The 22,849-nt window shown below is 36.9% G+C and overlaps 1 protein-coding gene across 5 annotated transcripts in view; it reads right to left on the reverse strand.

Moving 5' to 3' along the window:
* LOC126868415 (transcription factor AP-2-epsilon) overlaps nucleotides 1-22,849 on the reverse strand; it is a 201,251-nt gene that overhangs the window by 13,403 nt on the left and 164,999 nt on the right. For 4 of the 5 annotated variants that reach the window (XM_050623797.1, XM_050623798.1, XM_050623794.1 and 1 more), the window contains 3 exons: nucleotides 22,045-22,260; nucleotides 21,782-21,833; nucleotides 5,839-6,037 (listed from right to left, as the gene is read on the reverse strand). In XM_050623797.1, the coding sequence (XP_050479754.1) occupies nucleotides 5,839-6,037; nucleotides 21,782-21,833; nucleotides 22,045-22,260 (467 nt within the window). The remainder of the gene's footprint in view (nucleotides 1-5,838; nucleotides 6,038-21,781; nucleotides 21,834-22,044; nucleotides 22,261-22,849) is intronic. The other variant, XM_050623795.1, reaches the window with a different exon arrangement.

Consider the following 22,849-nt stretch of genomic DNA (forward strand, 5'->3'; position numbering starts at 1 on the left):
ATTGTAGTTATCAAATTTTTCTCCTGCGATCTTCATTTATCAAGCAAGGACGCAATAGCAAGTCCAGAAACTAATGCTTCTAATCATTACTTTTCCATTAATTTGTAGGTACACTTCGTCCGAATACATATAAATAATAATATACGTTTCGATGATAGTTCCTTAGGAGGATCTTGGAAGCATCAGTGTAAACACAATGATATCATCTTTTATCTATAATTTATGCTCGTTGTAACCCCCATCGATGCGGCCGTATATACCGACCGAAACTTGATTTAGAAGTGTACCTTCGTTCCAGAGAAATTCCTCAGGTAATTTGTGAACGTTTATAGTTTCGGGGATCAGATAGCGTTTTACTGGTCACGATAAACCTGTTGTGCGTTGTGCTGCCTCCACGGACGATCAAACGTTCCTTTTTTTTTTGTATCTTTTGATGTTTCATTGTAGAACCAGTCGAACTGAAAGCTTTGATTGAATTTCAACAGGACGATACGAGATTTTTATTTTCTGGTTTATTGTTCTCGATTTCGAGAAGTGACGTATTCTATTTTATATCGCTGGTGTTTGTATTCGGTTCTGATAGATGAAATTTATAATATTCTTTCTCATAGATTTATATACAGGTAGCGTTGAAGTATCACGTGACTGGTAACTTTCATTTAATGTTTACTTAAAATATAGAAAGCATCTTTTTTAAATTATAAAACAACTACGAATCTCCGTAAGAATGCAAATATACAGTATAAATTCGAACTCTTCGAAGAATTTTGTACTGTTGCGTAAATAAAAGCTACTTTGCATAAAAAAATCCACTGAATTAACGGAAGATTGAATTTAACCAAAGAGTCACACGTCATAAGTCATTAACGCGATATCGTTGGTTCAAGTATTTCCCCGTGAGCAGTTAAAAGCACGCACGCATCCTGTTAATGCCACGGTTCTTCTCTCGTTGCAATTAACACTCGCTGATAAAAATATATCGTTTCTCGCGGCATGTGCATTAACGCACGATTATCCTGACATAAACTGTGTAATTATCATCGGTGTCAGGACATTTGCCATTGCCCCGTAATCCAAAGAAAACTTCGTTTTATGCAACCCAATGTCCTTCCACTTGTGCGCTCGTCCTTCCATTCGACTCGCCCGCGAGTGTTTCACGCTATGTTCGAGCAATACGCGTGATGACAGTATCCCCATATATTTATTATATAGTGATTCCTTTGTACGTGACGAGAGCAATTCTCTACTCATTACACAGTCTTGTCCCGAGAACGATTCTCACTCTTCTTCAGCGATCTGCTTCCCCGAGATTTCCACGATCTTCTTCGCGCCCTTCCCTACTCGATTCTCCCCCGATATGAACTTTAGGACACCCGGCAACACCCCTGATTACTCGAGACGTCCTCGACTACTGGCATCGTTAATCGTCAAACTCTGCGACTGTCGAGTGCTATTGATAAATCAATGAATCCTTCGTGATCGAATTTATTATAGAGTGAAAAAGTAGTATAAAAATTATCAGATATAGGAGAACCTTGGTTTTATAAATAAAATGTATCTTCTCATTCTTAAAAAATTGATGTAATTTCATTTAAGTGTTCTCCACTAATATTTGTTACTTTTTGTGTTTCGAGTATATTAATAAAAGTAGTAACAAAAAGCGAGAGAAAAACTCAAGGAAGCAGAAAGATGAGAAAGGCAACATTTTTAGGACCAAAAACTCTCTAGTTTGTTGTTGTACAAACGTAGTCGACGATTTTATGAACTTCAGGTTGAATTACAGAAATTTGATATCTTATGTTTTCTTTAGCGAATAAGATCGTATGAGTTTAATGTTATTTATTGTTAGCAGTTAATATGTTATTTAATTATTCGCAGCTGTTACTAATGCTAATTAAGCGTAGCAATTTTTTATTTCTCAAGCGTTTTTTAAATGATTTAATTTGGACTATTTGAACCGTGCTGTTTTTTCGAAATCGCAATAAATCTTGTGACTACGAGTGCTCGAACGAAGCGATAAAAGATAATAGATGAAGAAAACAATCTGTAATACGACCGACAAATGAACATCAATCTTTTTTCAAATAATCGGCGATGCTTAAATTATCCGACATTCCTAGTACAAACAATCGTATCTGGTGGATCTTTTGAAATGTAATATAACTGTCGATCGTAAAACTTCGTTTGGTCATAAAGATGCAACGCAATTCGAAAGAGGAGAAAGTAGAAGAAATAGATAAACAAGGGGGAGGAAAAATGTAGGAAAATTTATGGTGCTATCAAATAACCATTTAAAAATAATTTCTCAATGTAACTGTTATCGTTTACACTACCTATTCGAATTAAGAAGCTATCGCCGTTTCTTTTTATGCTTGTGTTTTAAAATGCTTAAGAAATGTTAAAAGAACGATAATTTTAAGCAGCGCTAGCTATATAATTATAAAGTTTTTAAAATCTCCTTAAATTTTACAAATAACATAGACGTTCACCATGAGAGAAATCTTTAGTAATCGAAAGAAAAATAAAATTGGCAAGTAAAGATTATCCGATCATAAAGTTTAAAACTTCGTGCCATTTGTATATTGCTTAAGAGGCGTATGTATTTACAGTTTTACAGATGACTTTCGTGGTTGCTGAAACTAATGATAACTATGTCTTATTGTCGACGATGTTTCGCGTTAAAACACAAAAATTACAATGCAAAATTGGTTGGTACTCGACAGTAATTTGAAAAGTCGTTAACCAATTGTGGGAACGGCCAGATACGAAAATGAAACGTGAAATTATGAATAAAACATACGTTCGAATGGACTTTTACGATTGCCGCGTGAAAAACGCGCGTGTAGTTACGTTTCCCGGCTACGAGGTGCGTAAACTTTTTGCACCACTTCGACAAACATTTGCACGATCATTATACGATACACCGTGGAATCTGAATAGCTTTTCAGACATAATCACTCGTAATTTAAATGCGAAAAGAAGTTAGTGGCGTTCCGTCATCGTAAAGAATTGTTAAAATGTCAATTGCGCTTACAGCTTATGACCCGTACGAGTTTATCTTTCTTTATATCTAAGGGGATGTGATACATAATTAACACGTATCTTATTTAATAACGGTTAAAAAAGTAAGAAAAATTACAATTCATTTAATTTTACGGGATATTTTATTTTTCTCGGGAGTCCACTTCGTCAAAAATGAACGCGTGTTGATTTAAATTAATGTAGCAGCTCACACGAAGCTTATACCTTTATGCATCGTCGCTAAACTCTACTATAGTTAAATCAGGATCAATTCCTTGCATTCAACAAAAGTACCGTACTCATGTATCAAAATCCTTGATCATATATAAGTTGCCCGAACTAGCAACCTCCTGTTCTCTCAGTTCTGCTTTAAAATCATCACCGCAGAGGCGAATTTCAGAATCGTCGCGCGTTTTGGCGATTAATAAAATATTTAAACGTCATCCTCGCGAGGGGATCGATCGGACGAGCTACTATTATAATTTTGGCGGAGCAACTGGCAGTTTTAAAGCGGCTGCGTCTCGGAAACGAACGCATGATCGTTCTCTTGGACTCGTAGCGTAAACGCCGTGTCGATCGTAAACCTTAATCCATCGTGAAGGTAGGGAACGCGTCGCGGAGGAACAGGAGTTGGCTATGAGGACTGGTGAGGTGGAGAGAGGAGGACACGAGAGACAAAAGAAAGGCAGATGGGCACGGTAGAAATGTATGGCGGCAAGAGAACCCGGCGCGTGTAATTATCAGCCAGATCGCTATTCGAATGGATGAATTATATCGTCGCGGTCTGCGGTGTGCGTCGAATGTAACGCTGCCAGCCCGAGGGCTGCTCGTACAACCAGGAATTGACACTCGAAGCTATGCAATTATTAATGTCTCATTTGCATCGGGGATAGATCGGCCGCTTTATTGGCAGTTTATTCAGCGTTCTCCTTTTTTCCTCCACCCCCACTTATCCAGCTCGCGTTCTCGTGGAATTTGCTGAGGTTCGATCCGCGGATAATCCTAACCGCGAGAGGCCGTAGGCTACGTTTTATGGGTAGTTAGCCATCTACGAGTTCGCGCGCGTAGGCGGGTGGAGAACGTTACAACTGTTTTTGTTCGTTTGATCGGTGCTTGTTACAGCCGCGACGAGAGAAGCATGGATTTCTGAATGATTCGAGGCATTCACGAGTGTTTTGTATGGAGAAGGTTTATGAATTCAAAGAAGGCAAACATGGGTCTAAGGTTTCGTAATGGTTTTGTGACGGTTGTGCCCAGTGATTGAAATTCTTGTTTAGCGCTTTGTGATTAATTTTGTTATTAACGTTAAAGCACGGTAACGGTATTCGATGTTTCGCCTTCATGAGTTGTGGATCGTTATTTATCCACCGATCGATCACTCACGATTATATAGATATAGCAACGACCATCAATGTTAAATCCCTACGACCAGAATTCTGTTTGCTTATAATAACAAAATATTACAGTTGGCACTAATTCTTCACTTTGATCCCATAAAAATTATAATCCCTAATAACTTTGATACGTTCTACAGAAATTATCCAGACGCAGACACGTTAAATCATACTACCCTCCATTTAAACATGGCAATCAAATGTTCGTATTTCCGCGAACGTGGAAGCATTGACTCGCATCACTGTTTCCTCCGTTGCCGTTAAAGTCTCGCGTATCAGGAGCGACGAAGACGAACAACTTTCTATTACTATTTATTACGGCTGGCTATACGTAGCTCCGAGTTAAATCTCACAATCAGTCAGATCTCTCTTTCGTTTGTAATCGGCGATTCCTCGAGCAAAAAGTCGAACACACCGCGTGCGTCATACACTGATCCACGTACGAGTTTGCGTATATACTATATGTATACGTTTCACGTGCGTGAGATACATCCGGCCGTAGATACCGGTGATTTATCCACGCCTTTGGTGATAAAGCATTGCGCAACGGATAATGTTCTGGCCGAGTAAAATGGTGGATCAGATAAAGAACGGCTCTTCCCGCTTCCAAGGGAGAAACTCATAAATCAGCCGGCTGTCCGTGCTCGAGTAAGAGGTGGCCGAATGAAGCGAACGCACGTTTATTAATTAACTGACTGGATGAAGTCTCGTAACGGTTAAACGTATCGGTATCTCGATTCTTTGACTATTCTCTGGTTATTCCGTGACTATTCCCTGGTCCAGGCTATTGTTCCCTTACGATGGTATAACCCTCTCGGATGTTTCTACCGCCAACGACAAATATCCGGAAGTGTTTATGTTATTCACAGCAACACGGTGTCTCGTGTTTCGCGTCGTTCCTACGCGTCTCTCTTTAGATAATGTATCGGTGAGCATCAAGCGATACCGTTAAAATACTTAACACGTACTACTTAATTTGAGCAAGAGGAAATGGTAGTTTGTGTGCCGCCAGATAATTCAATTTCTAGATTTCGATTACCACGCGTAGGTAGCGATGAGATCAAGTTTAGTATATCGTATAGTTACAAATTCAACTCGATTATAATTTTTAATTATCTGCATTAATATTATACTACCGATATAAAGTTTAACTTGTCATATTAAATTTTCTACATCGTACGTTACAGAACTAAAATAATGTTGAAATAGCCTTTAAAACGAAGTGAAAAAACGAAGTTGCATCGAATGTTTCAGTGAAAGAGTTGGAGCTTTCACGATGGTTCGTCGCTCAGAGTGTAACGACACGTCGTGTAACAACGTCGCGTCACTGTCTTACTACGGACGGGGCTAATCTCCTTATAAAATTGTATTATGCAAACGAGGAGCTGGTACAGACAGTGACAGTTTCAAAGCAATATCTTACCTCCGTAAGACTCCACCGAGGAGGCTCGCGTTTAAGCATTCCGGTGGCGATAGTCGTCTTTGTACCTCGGCTACCGTAACTTTGTACTTGCTGGTGCTGCTTAGTAACGATAATCGTCCTGGAACCGAACAGAACACGTCCGAAGGCTGCGCGTTCCCACTTAGCATCGCCTTCTCACTCCTGTCCGATGGTTTCATGTCTACAACAAACGAACAACCCACGTTTACATCTGAGAATTATGCGTTTCAACGATTGGAAACCAATTAACCGATGTACTGGGACGAGAAAGTGGTTCAACATTTTAATTTACGATGCAAATGAAGTCGATGTACTAATGAACGTTCATCGATTAAAACGTATCGAAGGATATCGAGACTGCTGTACCATGTAAGGTTTAAGAAATTTCTGATCGTTTTTTTAAAATTCTAAGCAATTGAAACGTGGCATTTTAGATCGATGCCTGTGAATCTTAGCCTCGTGTTTAACGATGTTTCTCAGGATACGATGAACGTAAATGCAAAGATGTTTCTGAAAACCAAGTGATTAAACTTGCTGATATAGTCGGTTAAATGTTCGATAAAGTACACGATATTATTTATATAGTAAAAACATGTTAGTTTTATAAATGCCAACTTTGAGATACATCAGGTGTGTTATTTATATCATATTATTTATATCATACATATCGTACATATTTAATGCTTGTTATTCATTATCGTTTTCTGCTTCCTACGTTTTCATTGTCATTTTCTGTTCCCCTTGTTCATTTTCTGAGATCACAAAAAGTAAAAATAATATTCGAAATAGCGAAAGAAATAAGTTATTCTATTTCGCAAAATATTGTCCAATTAACGTTGTTCCGTCGATGAAAGGAACGCAATAATCCACTTAAGAATACAGTGTTCTATTCCCATAAAAGGTCAAAGAGGGTTTAACGAGTGGCCGATAAGGAATACCGAAACCGTAGGTTCTCCTGAAATTACCTTATACCCGGTCCAAGTCTATCTGTATAGGTGCACAACCATGATATCGGAGCAATATCCTCCGCGAAATATTTTAAATTCGCCGTACCTCGTCCCGTTTTCGTTTCTATGCACCGATAGTCCCGCATTATTGCATCGTTGCTCTGGAATGCTTAATATAAGGCCGCGGGGTTCGGACAAAGCTGTGTTATTACAAGGCAAATCGATGGTCAACTTATAACTTGAAACTCTTCATCGTTGACTTTGCTCGATCATGAGGTATACCTATGGTTTATAGCCGTTTAAAACGAACGCTAGTTTTAAATCGATATCTTCGAAATTGTTGCTGAAAAATATTGTAATATGACAACGAAGTATGCCGCTTTTTTATCGTCCTTTATTTTCGTATAACGTTTAGGTTTTACGTATAAAAGTTCCGTTCCGCTTTCGATGATTCGAGTGAAACATAGGTTTATAGTATATTGTACGTAGTACTGGTTTTAGCGCCTTAATTTTGAGGGCAAGAGTTTTTCTAAACATTGAAAATATTTAGCAAGAACTTTGCCATCATCAAAATATTATTAAATGTTTGAAATATCATAATTAGGGATAGTAAAAATATTTTCCAGTATCGTAATTTCCATGTTATTACAAATACCAATTCTTACCGTAGAAATCTGGTGAAATTTATTGTATCATAAAATACCCACGTATGTTATAATACAATACCATTTATCTGGTTGAGATTTGATTTGGATTGACGCGTAATTCGTTTGTATAGCGTTTGTGTATGTGAAAACACATGAGAGAGAAAGAGAAAGAGAGAGAGAGAGAGAGAGAGAAGGCACAACAGGAGAGGGAAAGAGGAAGAGAGTGCAAACAAGTTGTCAAGTAGAATCAATCCACAACGACGTCTCGATCGGCCGGGTCAAGCGGGTAATAAATTTCTACGCGAACCAAATAGGTCGACGTGGATTTGTTCCGCGCTTATAAATCGTAATCTCGAGAATGAAGCGGTAGAAAATCGTGTAACGGTAAGCAGTCTGTCGATGAAACTGACCAGACAATTTCGTAGCTCGAAGAAAGATACATTTGAACGAAAGATACATAGACTTATGCATTAATAATTTTTATAACAGTGAAAGAACTAAAATTACATATTTCCTTACTTTCTAACTTTCACCGTATCAATTTTGCAATTCGAGTGCTCTGAGTGTAGAGAAATTAAATATTCGACGCTTTTGGCGATCGAATTCAATTATTAATCACGACCGCTAGCTAGTACGCTATTTTATTTTTCATTTTTTATCAATCCCACTCGTTTAAAGATTCTTTACTTTACTTACTTTACATACTTTGTCTACTTGGAAAGTTACATGTGGTTCACGGATCATCGTACACAATCGTAGTATCAAATGTCAGAAGGAATCATTCGAAGCGAGAGAAAAAAATAGAAGGAAGGAACGCTGTGGCTATCTTCGAAGTGTTTCTCAAGTTATCTTAGCCTGTTATCTTCATCTCGGTAACGGCACTGGAAGGTGCATTAATTTATTTAATGGGAATAACTCATGCTTTGCTTACGTTGGTCACGGTAAAACGTAGTCCTGTAAAACGTGTAATTATAGAGGGTTGTTTTAACCTTTTGCCGATGTGAATTGTGAAACGGTCTCACTCATCGATGAGACCGCTATCGGTCAATCGATCGTGAGTTAATTACAAAGGCATGTATCGGTTAATTCAACGGCCACGCGCAGGGATAAACGGTTCTATGACATTTTCATCGATGCCGTTTTCCAGCGATGATTCCTCGTTAACACTACATTCGAATCGACTAAAAGAAAGAAAAAAAGCCGAAATATTTCGCTATTATGACAAATGCGTTCTGTCTAGAATCTAAAGGACAAAGTTACCGAAGTACTTGATCCTTTCTCTATCGACCTTAACTAAATGGCAATGCAACGAATGGCGACGGAAATTATATATTGAAATTCATTCACGATGACGATTGTCAGGTGTACTCGAAAAAAAACCTAACATTCCGCTTTTTTCCCTTTTTAAACTCCATGTTCTCTTTATCGTTGCGTTTTACACTGAAGAGATTGCCCCTCGATTTACATATTATCACTAATTTGTTATCAAGAACGGTGGTAGATATTATCACTAAGCTATTAAAGTTCGTAGGAATCCATGTTATAAGTAAATAACATCGATTTTTATTCGATTCTAATTAATTCTGTTTATATAGAGGCGTAGTTAAGTAATCGACGGTAATAATTCACTTATTTTCTCAAGTTATTACCCTTCCATTTTCATCCATACATAGAAGTCTAAGCAACAAACAAAATGTCGCATGAGTCAAAGCCTGATACGACAGCGAAAGCATGATCATTCGGAACGCCACCGTGCTGTAAATTTTTTGTATAAATTCGAAATTTAGTCGACTAATGAGATTTTCATTCATCCTTTACACTCTATTTGACGAGGGACCGGTATAGAAGACATGTATCTACGACAACATCCTCGCCTCTGTATCCCGGGATCGGCGGTGTCTTGTTTTAGCCCGAGATAACGTCTAGGAAGTCGCCACCAGATAATTTGTCACCCGGCCAACGTGGATATATTACCCGAGTTGATCAAACAAAAGTGTTAAGATCCTTGATCACGACTTCTAGAACCGTGAAAACGACTAGTTCTATAGCTTCTGCAGGGCTACATGTAACCTACGTTTATGTTAATTACAGTGTTTGTAACATAGCAATAATCAGACGCGATAATGAGCGCCAGACGATTCTTCGTGGTAACGACCTAACTTGTGGCAATGAAAGCAATAGTGACAATGATTTCTTTAATTGTTCGGACGATGATAAACACCGTGATTCTTTTTAGAATTTTTTCATTTGAAATTAATTTTGAAATCAATGGTAATTTTGGAGTATTATATTCTTAATAAACATTCGCACGTTTGCAAATTTTTTAAGATATTAAAGTTCCAAGCTTTTATACTTTCATATTTTCAACGCGTAAAGATTAATTAATAAAAAAGAAACAGAATGGAATTATCTACTTTTATATCATCATGCTTCATTATGATTAAAGTCTCATTGCGAGATTATTTTCGCAATGATACTCCAACTTAATATTTTTCATTGATAAGAGAAGGAATGATTGTTTGTCGGAGACATGGGATCAGCGGGACTGCAAAGCGTGGGTAGTCAATTAAGCTCTCGAACAGCGATAAATCGTCGCTGCTGTTTGATCGGGAGTCTGAATAAAACTTCTTTCATTGACATCATTGGATCTCGGGCACGAAACAACCGTCTGACAGGTAGATTGTAGCAAAACGTGGGCGGGTTTCCACGTTGGAATGCTATTATATTGTTGGGAGAGTTACAATGGAGTGACATTATCTAGCGAAAAGTTTGATAACGCGTCGCGTAATCGTGAGGTCTGTTGATAATTATGTGGCAATATTTTCTCTTGTTGAAACTTTCTGTCTTCTTTTACGATGCATCGAAATAAAAGACTAAAGAAGAGAAATTTCCTAATTGCTTCTTCGTGTCGTAAATATGCGTGGATTTAAAAAATATTTTAATACAGTCCTGTTCTTGTATTTTAATGCAACAAATTGTTTTATAACAATTTCTTGTGACAAATCAAATTAACTAAATTATATATTAAATCAATGTTAATAACATCAAGTAGCATCTAACAATCGTTAATTTTCTAATTTCTAATAACCAGAGTATATTCTATCTGTAATTTTCACATTCCAATGGTTAATTGAGTAGTTTCAAAGAAATCAGCGACATTAAAAGTAAGACGATTTAAATATACCTATCCATTAACACAGCCTCGCTCTGTCATTACTCGTTATCGCTCTCATTATCGCACACACGTGTCAAAGATTTTGCATATCTTGAAGTTTCTATTTTTTGAACGCTGGTGGATTTCAATGCAACAAACATCGATCCATGCGCGATCTCTGTACGTGATACGCATAAATCATTCGTCATTTACTGTCTAATTAAATATGAAAATACGATTCAAGCAAGATTTAAAAACGTCCCAAGGGTGCTCAAGAATAAACTTATTGCAATTAAGTTTCTGGCATGCATGCAGTCTAGAATATATCACGCTTGTTACTTCGAATTCGATGACTTTTTAAAATTCTATTTTTATTCATCACGAGTTCCTTATAAGACATAGGAAAATATAGGAAAAACCGTTTAAAAAATATTTAATTTTCGCTATATCTTTTATTTTCGAAATAGAACCGGAATGAAAATCACAGAGAAAAAAAATTAATTGCAAAGCATGTGTTGTTAATCTCGTCGATAAAATGCAAATGTTTCATGTTGCAGTAATCCCATCTACATTAGGAAGTCGTAATGTTATTCATACTGGAACGTAGAATGACTTACGGTTTCCTGAATGCAGATTTTATATAATTGAAATTATATGTAATTATATGATAATGAACTTGTCGATTAAACTGTACAGTTTATCCTGCAAATATCTATCTCCAAACACTTGGAGAAGGTGCTTAAAAGAAGTCTAAAAATTATTGCGGAAAGAAATTGCCAATTTTTTCATTGCGAAATATCAAAACATTAGGTTTGAACAGAATTGAGAGAGAAAAGAAAGGGGATCGTCATGGAGCATGTACGAAAGAACAGATTGCCACTTCGGTAGCACCTTTACACGCGTACTAGTTGTAGTTAATAGCGATCGTGGTTCGTGTAAGGGGTACAATTTTCATTCCAGCGGAAACGATCGAGAAGCAAACGGGAGCACAACGACCGGAACATGTTGGCCGTCAATGAAGCAACTTCGATGGTCAAACGGTGCACAAGGAATTTCTACCTGTACAGATGCACGCTTCTATCCTATTGGGGAGGACAGAAGGCAAATCTTTGGTAATTTGCCGAGAATGTACCCACACACGGTCGTGAATGCGTTTCGTAGAAGTTATTGGCAGGAAGTTCACGATAATGGGCCTTAATTTTGTAGGGGTTTATGTGTAGAGGCTGGTTGATCGGTGAGGTTTAATGGACAAAGTTGCTCGTTGTTGAAACCGTCGAATATATTTAAAATGATAAATTAGTATACAGATAATGTCGTACTAATCGATTCGCTAAGACGGTGTATAAGTCGTAAAATAGGATCGCTAATAACTCGATAATTAGATCGCTGATAATTTGTTGATAACTGGTTGATAACAGATCGACAACTGACTGTAACTGCATATGTACTATGTCGCTCGCGATTGTGTCCGTTTGAGTCCGTTTACGGAGAGTCGGAAAATTCAAATTCATCTTCATTCGACGGTTACATGTAGCAGCGACATAGTTTTGCCCGGAGTCTATTTGTTCTTACATTACTCGTAACCTAACGGTCTTGATACTCCGAGGCAAAATAACAACATGATTTTAATTGTCGTCCTCTGCCTCATGTGCCGCTATAATTTAAATAGCGCCCGCGAAACAAGTATTTTGCTTCTGATTGAACATATGGTAGGATATTATGCGATTGTTTCTTAAGTCTTTTTGCAAAGAGAAATATCACAAAATCGATTTTTGTCTTAGTTATTGATAGTGTAAAGCTAAAGTTGAACTTATTCTTTTGGTTAGTTTGCTTAAGTAGTTAATCAAAGGTTTCTCTTACAAAATGTTTCGAAATTCGGAAAGTTCAAATGATACTATACTTGAGCTGAAATCTTTAATAGTTCCAGAGTAGTTTTTCAAAATAGAGTTCAAAAGAGTTAAAAGAGTTAGGTATCATTAAGCTGTTATTAAAGAAAACTGGTCAATCTACTAAATAAGATATTTGCTTCGTCCAAGAACAATTTAAACCATCGGTTCTGAATGAAACATTCAGTGCAGGAATACGACACGTTTTTACATGAATCAAGTTCCAGCGGCATTAAAATTGTTCATAGCGTGACAAAAAACAGGAGCACAATTATCATTTTAACGGCTAATGACCGGATGTGATAGCTACATTTTTCCTGATTACAAAATCATGTAGGAGAAGAAAGGGAGTGTGTATATCCGTGAATCCGGCTACTTTCACGTTTAAACCTTCCTTGGTTTTATCTACTGTAAAATAATAATAACAGTACAATATTTGTAAAATAGTAAAGCTTCAGTTTGATTTGAATGTTTTGATGAGAACATGCGAGAAACTACGCAATTTCAAACGTTGCGAGTCTAAGATTTATAACGAAGTGAATGAATACATATTTAAGAAACTGATTCTGTTAGAAGTAACAAAAACACCAATAATTATGCAAATATTTATAATCATGCTTGAAAAAAGAAAATGTATAGCAAAATATTGCTAAAGAATTCTACTTCCTATTTTTCATATTTTTATAACGCAACGTCCATCGATGAATTATAGATGAATCATTGTAATTAGAAATTATAATGATGTAATTAGAAATTATATGTATTCTTGGAAAGCATTTACACGTAAGCTGAAGCTAAAAACTACATATTTCATTTCTTTTCAGCGAATAGCATTTGAGATCAATATTTGAATACTAATATATACCTGCTTATGTATACAAAATTCTATTTAGCCAAGAATATTGAAGTATTGAGAAATATCAGAGGTGCTGTTTTTCTATCTAAAAGAACATTATATGTATACAATAAAAAAAAAGAACATGGTTTCAATGTAGCAAAGAATCTCTTTCATGTTTAAACATTGAGAAACGAAATTAAAATATCAAAAGGAAATATTAGCAGCATTAATCGGAATACAGAAACGATTCTTCTTCAAACATAGTAAAATCATAAGGATGGCTATATCGAACGATTACATCAAATTGCATTAATCACTCCGATAATCACGTTTGGTTGCTAATTTCAAGCTGGTAATAAAACCGTTATCGCCGCGATACTTGCCAAGATTGATGGCGAACAAAGCTGTTAAAAGGTAAAAATTCTATTAAGAAATCGAAACAGTGGGAGAAAAAGAAAAGAGAAAAAAGACAAAAGTTGCGAAAGCGATCAGTCGGTGAAATATATACGTCTGTGCCAGTGAAAAGTTAGCCAGAGAAAAGGCGATTACTCCGGACTGATCGTCGATTTATCAATCGTCGCCCGTACGAGAAGAAACTTCACGAACCATGATCCACAACGATTCGCTATTATCTATAGCCCCGGGGTTGTTTAGAGAAATCATTACTAGTGGATGCAATTGCCAATGTCCATGATTTTAATGAGTCGATCCGGTGAACGCGTACATTTATGATTTATGGCACGATTACATAACGCGATTATTACACAGGTGTATTGATAAATTAATACATTCGCGGCCGGATGCAAGCGTGTACATAGTGTGAACCGCAAATTAATCGACGCGAGCGGTTTCGTTGCTTTGTAATTAAGACGGGACAGCAGTTGTTAATACCGATTCGATATATCGATAACTGATGCGATCCTGTTTTTCGGGATACCGATATATCGACCGGTTCGATCGAATTTTCACCGTGTTACGAAACGAATTTAAAGAGTTCTTTGTGACAGTCTGCATGGGTTGAATAAAAGATAAGTCTTTCTTGCATTAAATAGATGGAATAATTTTTAAAATAATTAAGAATAAGAAACATTTCAAAAGACAAATTCTTCTAATTTCAATTTCTATTCCCTCAAATAGAAACTACCTATGGGTAACATCTGACATAACGTTACGTCAACTAATAGGTAACATTAGCTTAATTATTTACAAAAAAAAAAAAAAATCATAAGGCAATTCATAGAAGAACATTTAGAGAAAAACGAAATTAATTTTGGATTTAATAACGTCTGAAGACCTGTCAAGGAATATGACACAAACATAATTGATCTTCTTTAAACCTCATGTTCACGAAACTTCTGATTTCATAATATACTATGATTTACCACGAACGAAACTAACAAAAGAGCATGATACAAATGCATAAGTAAAAGGTTGCGATAGGCAGAATATCACAATCGCATAGAAATAAACAAAAGTAAATATTTGTTTACACATTTGTCAAAATGATAAATTTCGTAGATCGATGCGTCAGTCGATTTTATCATGTCAAATATCATTGCTCAAGGCTGAATTTCACGTTACGTAAATAGCTGTCAAACTTTCCTTGTATTCAGCCGACAGATACACCTCTCTGTCCGTTTACCGTTCGCTCCTCCATCACAGCTTTTAGATAATCTTTCAAGAGTTACGTACGCAAATACTTACGTGCTCGCTCGAAAGATCCTCTCCAGAGTAACGTGATGTTTTAATTGCTCTTGCAAGCCCATCATTTGTTTAGTCGTATTTTTATTTCACAGTGCTATATGGTTGATTATCAATCAAAGTTGTAATAAGGGTGCGTTTGAGTAATTATTCGAATAAAGTTTCTATTACGGACATTACTTTAGCCATACTCGTTTTCGAATACGGAATTACATGTCAGTTTCTTCCTTTCCAAACTGTTTCTCATACTGTGTCCTAGTATGATGAAAAATTACCGACACTTTCCACGACTAGTTTCGATCAGGATTTAATTTGCGATGAATGTAAGAGTGTCTCGAAAATAAAAGTTTGTTGTTCTATTTGCACTAGAAAAGATTGATCGAGACTAATTCTCGTTACTTTTATCAATGATAAAAAGTTAACCTTTTCTCTCTAACAATCTGTATAAAGATTATTCATTCGATGTACAGATTATGAAAACGCTATTGGAATAGATAAAGCGATATAATCGTACCACAGAGAAAAATATTTCATTTATAAAATTATCCCCATTTACATTGATTAAATATCAGTGTATTGCTCAGTCGTTAGTAGTATGAGCCGTCAGACTTCTCTTTAATACCTTGACCCTAATAACAGATCTTTTTTCTTTAATACCCTCTGCAAAATATATCAATTCTTGACGATTACCAAAAACGCTATTAAAACGAAAACAATATAACTTGTACCACAGAAAAAGAATATTTTATTTGCAAAATTATTTTCATCGTTTTATTTTTATCTCTACGCTGAAACATACCAATGCTACCATTCCAGTCTGAGATCTCGAACCCGCATGTTAAAACCTGCATGCATTCCATACGTAAAAGCCCTTAATTTGCAAAAGTGAGAATAGCCTTGAGCCGGTTGGCCCAAGTTCGCACGTGCAGAGTCCCGCGCACGCACAATTTCCTGGGCAATCAACGTCCCGGAAACTTAACCAATCGCCGCGTACGAACGAGTTCACTTATTTCTCGACCTTGATTGGTTACCACCAAGCGACTGGGGTGTGACTTTTCGACCCTGCCGCACGGCACGGCAAGACACGGCACGACAGGGGTGTAATCGCGAGGCAGGGATCCACCTGGCCCGAGGGCAACGCGCCACTGGTCCTCGTTAATTTCATTAGGCCTTGATTCTAAAAGGTTGGCTCGCCCTTGCACAAAGATGGTGGCCGCCCTTCATCCGTCTAACGCGACAGCCCGACAATTCCACTCCTTTCTAACGGAACAATGTCAAAAAGCCACTTACCGCTGACTCTCGACTCGACTTTCATTCGATTGAAATCGATTTACCGAGCACGCTTGAGAATGTCCTCGATTAGTCTAGGACTGTTTGATAGGCTTGAATTTGTCAGAAAGTTTTATCATTTGCTGTTGACACGTTTGCTACCATGATTGGAACGAAAACTAGAGCAGATCGTATTATGTTGTTTATATTTTCTACATTGTGGATAAATTTTGATTTTGTTGATTAAATTTGTCAGAAAGTTTTGTCATTTGCTGTCAACGCGTTTGCTGCCATGATTGGAACGAAGACTAGAGCAGATCGTATTATGTTCTTTATATTGTTTACATTATGTATAAATTTTCATTTAAGAAAAGTCAATGTTCGTTTTTGGATAGTCTCGTTTCAGTTAATATTTTTCCTACTAAGGCTATCCCGGACATATCAAAGGCTTCGTTATTTTTCTTAATTTATCTGTGATAGCTGTGACTATGAAAAGAAAAATTATCCCTGTCACATATGTATAACATCGAACTCCCAAACCAAAATTCATGGTAGCAAATGCGTTGAGATAAATAGAAGTCGATACGGATCTGGTGTTACTAAACTTTTTAAATGTGTAATCTGTCAGGTAATTAGTACGTTTGATAAATTGTGGAACCATCAAATGAAATTATCGTGGGATAAGGTTGTTTGAAAGTATCTAGATGAATTTTATAGAGAGGATTTTATCTTGAAGTTAGTGGTTAAACTAGATAAATGGCGAGCAAGATTATGGTGTAACACGATTGCACATAGTTCTATGTAATTAAATATTATGAGTAAAATTTTTGTATGTCTTTGAAACTTAATATATGAAGTTTGGTATGATATTCTTGGTCAACTAAAAAGTGGTCTTGTTTAATTTTTCAAAGATCACTATTGCCTAAGCTATTCTAGAGTAGGGATAACGAGACACGAATTCTAATGTAAAATTCAGCATTAGCAATGCAACCAGCCGCTAGAAATGTAATCAAATAAGAAAAAGATGCATAGAAATAGTTTCATTGGAAACAGGTTTCTTGTGTATGATGTAACCAATTCTTTAATGCCCCACAATTAAACCGCTAAGATGTGTAGATAGAATGCTAGTAAAATAGTTGAACGATATATAATCTTTACTGTGTTAAAAGATGCGAGGGAAACGGATTATTCAAATGTGACGACTAATGAATGATCGAACGAAATTTCTCCCATTTTAATATAAAAATCATAAATGCTTCAACGTGCACTCGATCAAAGTATAATTGGTGATTAAAAATCAACCTTGATGATATACCGAACGAAGAATTTCATATGTCGTAAAAATTACACGCAAGAAAAGTGGACATAATATAAGAGATTGGACAAACGGAAAATTTCGTAGATTACAAATTATACAATTCATTGGCACAAATAAAAAATTTCATTTACCAACAATAACAAGACGACTTTACACGTATGTATTGAACGTGTGAAACAGGTTTGTCGAAGATTAAAATGATATTATCATAATACCTTCTTAATAAAACAAATCTGACAACTCTCACGATAGCCAAAACATACCAGGCTTCGTAAATAGTAAATTACGGTTCTGGCCATAAGTCAAGTCGATCGACGTGGAAAGGCGCGCATAATTTTCAGATTCGAGCTCTGTCACGGTTGGCAATACCAAGTATACGTCAAGTTCGTTCGGTAATTTAAAAGCACAATGCGTAACGTGGCTGTTTGGAGGTTCCATAACGACGAAAGTTAATTGACCGGACGCCATTGACCAGGTAAATTAGAAAAATCATTAACATAGTAAAAGCGTGCCGTCTGTTGGCCTCATTTGAATGATTAATTAGCTCTAACATGGCTCGGCCTCCGACATCACAAAAACTCGTTTCCATTCCTTACGATTCTTATTTATTTCTATTCCTTACGGGGATCTCTTTTTCTCTTTATGCAGACTCAGTAGCTAGGAAATTACTTACGTTTAAAATTCGTTAATGTTTCTCGCGTTTCTCTCGGAATTATTCGTTGGAATTAAAAAAGAATCTGATAAGTCAAAAGCAGTGGAAAATTGTAAAAGTATCTTGCAGTTGTAAAGTTTGACTGTAAATCTTTTCGGTTTGTAAATATTATCAGAGTCTCGATATATTATTCTTTATCCAAAGAGGAACAGATTACACCGAATAATGTCTGATGAACACTGCGAGCAGACGACAACAGATGTCAGATTACACGGTGCAACGTGAACTTGTAATTTAGAATGATTTCCCAAGTAGTTATCCACGACCTGCAGTTATAGTCACCAAATGTTTAAGCAAACGAAAAATTCTAACTTGAAATGAACTGCGGAATATTTTCTTTTTCAAGCCAAATATAAATTTTTTATTCTTCTCCTGTTCTTCATAATTAACTGCTCTCGCGATAATATTTTTCGAACTAATATATTTTTTACAATTGCTTTTTTTATTCTTCAAATATATTTTAATGTTCTTGAATTTCCTCAATCAACGAACAAAGTTTTTAATTTTGAATTTCTTGCAGCTCGAAGTTCCGAGAAAAATTCATTTCGTTCGTATACCTCGGAGCAACGTTAAACTGCTAAACTGGAGCACGTCGAGGAGTGACGAAGGAGCCAAGGTAAGCTGCAAGTAATTGTATAACCGGCTTCCGAGAAACGGAACGCGTATGTTGTGTCGTCGGTTGTACGTATTTGTCGTTGCTCTCGCCAACCGACTCGATATTCCAACGGTGACGAGCAGTTTTTACCAGAATGTGGGCGGGGGAGTGATAATTTTGGGTTTAACAAATTGAAATTATGAATTTGGCACGTTGGGACGGAAATATCATACAGATGATAAAACAATAAATTATTTCAACAAGAATACTTTAAGCAAACAAATTGAATACGAAAAAGCAAGAAATTACTAGAAAATATATCGTGTCGAAAGAAATGTCAACTTTAGTACATTATCATTTGTATATATTACTTTAACGTCTAAGAAAGTTCTAAGGTACTTTTAGCGACTTTTGTCAGGAAGATTCATCGTACAAGCTCGATTGTAAAGTATAAAGATTGTAAAGTAAAAGAACCACATGGAAATCTCGCACGTAGGTAGGAGAAAAGAAGTCACGTTAAAGTGAACACGCGTCAGGATAAACCTTTCTAAATTCGACGACACAATGTCGGATACGTCGTTGGAAACAAAGGGACAATGGCGGCGGGGAGTGAAATAGAAGGGAAGGAAAAACTGGCCAAATAAGCCGTCACAGGGCAAGTAACGAGGCATATAATAACCCACGGTGACACTCGAACAAACAGCCATCTGTAGGTAATACCCCTGTGGTGTGTAACGCCCCGAAAACTGCGCCCTGCCAAAAAATTACAATGACAATGAACGAAATCCGATCCGCCTGCGGGCACATCCACTCTAGTTTTATTTCTCCTTCGCACCTCTGACACGTTGCCGAAACGTATTTAGTTATACGGTACAGTATATTGTGACCGGTACACCTTTTCCGGCATTGTGTTGTCTGTTCAGAAAAATCAAGAATCGTCGAGGGTTGCCGTTGTGTTTTGTTATCGAACTTACGACAAGCGCGATAGGCTAAATCTTCTTTCGAAACTTTGATAACTGTAAAACGATTAATGATTCACAGTTAGTCAATGATCAGTGGTGACTCAATAATTCTTCGTTATCGATATATAAGTTCCTCCACTCTTTTGTTTAATTATGAGACAAATTTGAATATACAATCGGCAATTTATTGGATAGAAATTCTTTGATCTCCGTTCGGAAAAAAGCATAGCTGAGAGTAAAATCTGAGTATCGACTGAGGATTGACAAAGTACGCGCGTCACACTTTCGCAACACGTTCACCTGGCTGCGGTACGTTCTTCTCACATCGACACACGCGATCATCATCGATCGAAACGCACGATTTCTTATAACAGAGACATCGTCACGATCCACGACACATTCTCCCTTCCCATCATTGTCGGATAACTGGCTCAGCGTTACGTAATAGCGCATATTGGGCAGTTTCTGCCACCTCGGTATCCCTATTCTACTCATGCAATAATTTAAATTTTAATGAGAATTTTATCGTGTCTGCGTGTGTTAAACGAAACTATGCTGCAATCTGTATAAATTGGTTATCTATATGTTTACAGTTCCAAGAATCCGTAGCAAGATTGACGTGAAAGCGCGACCCACTATCGGCTAGGCGAATTCCAAAGATAAACCTTTAATTAGATCGATGGCGTATAGATTTTTATCTAGTTCGAAGCCATCTAGCCTGTTTTGACGCCGATTTGAAAATAAGAAATCAATTTTTCGAAGTGCTGAGTTATAATTTTCGGGTGGAAATTGGATTTATTTGTTTGGGAATCAACGAATTACTTTATGTAGCTTTCATCGCGGTTATCTTAATTGGTAGAATGGCAATATTCGATCAAAAAACCAGTTGATCTTTGGTGGAACGTAACTGTTTATTTTTGCCTTATTGTCGCGTAACGAGGAATCTCGGCATACAAGAATGGTGTAATGGTCGAGGAAAGATTAGATGTGGCATGATTGTGGTTTTCAGTACACAGTACCTACTCTAATGTCGAGAGAAATCCAGGTAATCCATCGATGTTTCTTTCGAACTAAACCTCAGTCATTTCTATGCAATATTTTCCAACATATTTTGTAACATTTTGTACGCAATTGATAATCTTTATTTTTCGTTTAAACTATAATCAAATTATCAAATGTCCAACGCTGTCTCATGGAAGGTGAAGCGGATTTACATTGATATGATTCTCAGCCCTCCATATACCACGAGAAATCGATGGACGATCGACGATCGCAACGACGTCCGGTCGCGGTTCATTTTCCTTGCAATTACGACCATTAGTGGCGTATTAATGGCGAAGGAAGATGGAGGCCATCCGCCTTTTTATCTTCTCGGCGTAGTTTGAAATTCAGACTCCGTTCACAGAGGAGCAGTCGATACGACACTCTGGGAGATAAATTCTAATTAAAAGCGACAAGTTACCGGCATGGCTACTTTATATTTCCGGTTGCGCGGCCGACACGTTTTCCACGCCGAGATAATGTCCATTACTTTTTTTTCCATTTATCCCTACCTGAAACGTCGCTTTTTACGCCGTTGAATCGCGTAAATTCGTCGGTTCGTTAGAGATTCGATGTTTGTGGTGTTAAAACAGCTTATATGGCTTTGGAAATTAAGAAAACATCTTCAGCGATATAACACGTTGATAAGGTAGCAAATTTGAGTGGCGCATTTGATAATGCGCATCAAACCCGTAAGGGACTGGTAGGACGAAAAGGAGATAAGATAAGGTGGAGTAAAATTATCGCGATAAAATGAAATAAACGTTTTTACTTTGAAATGGAATACTTTAACACGATCTTATGGCAATGTATATTGATAATGTAGCAGGTAGCAGAAAGCAAGATATTACTTACTTTTTAGGAGAGGCAGGTCGTTCATGAACCCTCCATCGTCTACATTTGTGTTCTGAAGCAAAAATAATATAAAAGATTAAAATAAACACATTCGTAAGAAAGCAATATTCGAATATATTTTGAATTGAAAGAGAAAGATCGTAGAAATTAATTCTTTAAGTCTCTGTCTTTTAAATTTGCTGGATGATGTTAGTAATTAAGATTGAAATTTTTCATAAATATTATAAGTATTTCAATAGAGAAAATGTGTTGTGATTACGTACATCGTCGCTCACCTGGGGGTCGTCTACGAGGCTGCTGTGGAGAACGAGGTCGGTTTGGTCGAGACCTGGGGGTGGTAGAAGGGCGTCAGGACGGCGAACAGCGCCATATTCGACGCCCCTTCCACCGCCGCCGCCACCGCCACCGCCACCTCCGCCGCCACCACCTCCGCCACTACTGCGCCCACCGTCGTACGGAAACGACGCATGCATATTTGTCTGAAATTAAATATCAAAAGAAATATTACTTCACTTACATATTGACAAATAATAGGAAAAAGTGCTTGCAAATAAAAATTAAATTGGCGAAGACAAAGAATAAAATTAGGTCAGATATAGAATTGTTCTATTCTTGAGTTACTTGATACGATCGGCTAAAGTAAATATCGAAGATTTCTACTCGAGTTAATTGCGAAATTACTCAACTATGAAAGAACCTCTCAATGGAAATAATCGTGGTATAGCTAATTATATACTTCGTTAGTAAGTCTCCGCACGTTGCCATGAATACATTTATTTAGAAACACGTGCAGTGTACATTGTATGCGTATTGTCAACGTTAGTACAACGTATCTTTTAGGTTACGATATATCAGGAATCTAATGTAGCCTGCTTACTCTGCAACAAACAACACGTATTCCTTTTATGTCACGATTGCTGATGTTCCCATAACAATCTCTTACTGTTACTATTAAGTCTTAGATTCCTAGATTCTCTATATAACTTCTTCTCAAAATAATGAGTACTTCTAAACGTCAAATTGAAATAAGACTCAGCTCTCGTACCTTTAGACCAAGTCTCGATGATT

Source organism: Bombus huntii, chromosome 8 (genome assembly GCF_024542735.1).
Source record: "Bombus huntii isolate Logan2020A chromosome 8, iyBomHunt1.1, whole genome shotgun sequence".
In the NCBI taxonomy this organism is placed as follows: Eukaryota; Metazoa; Arthropoda; class Insecta; order Hymenoptera; family Apidae; genus Bombus; species Bombus huntii.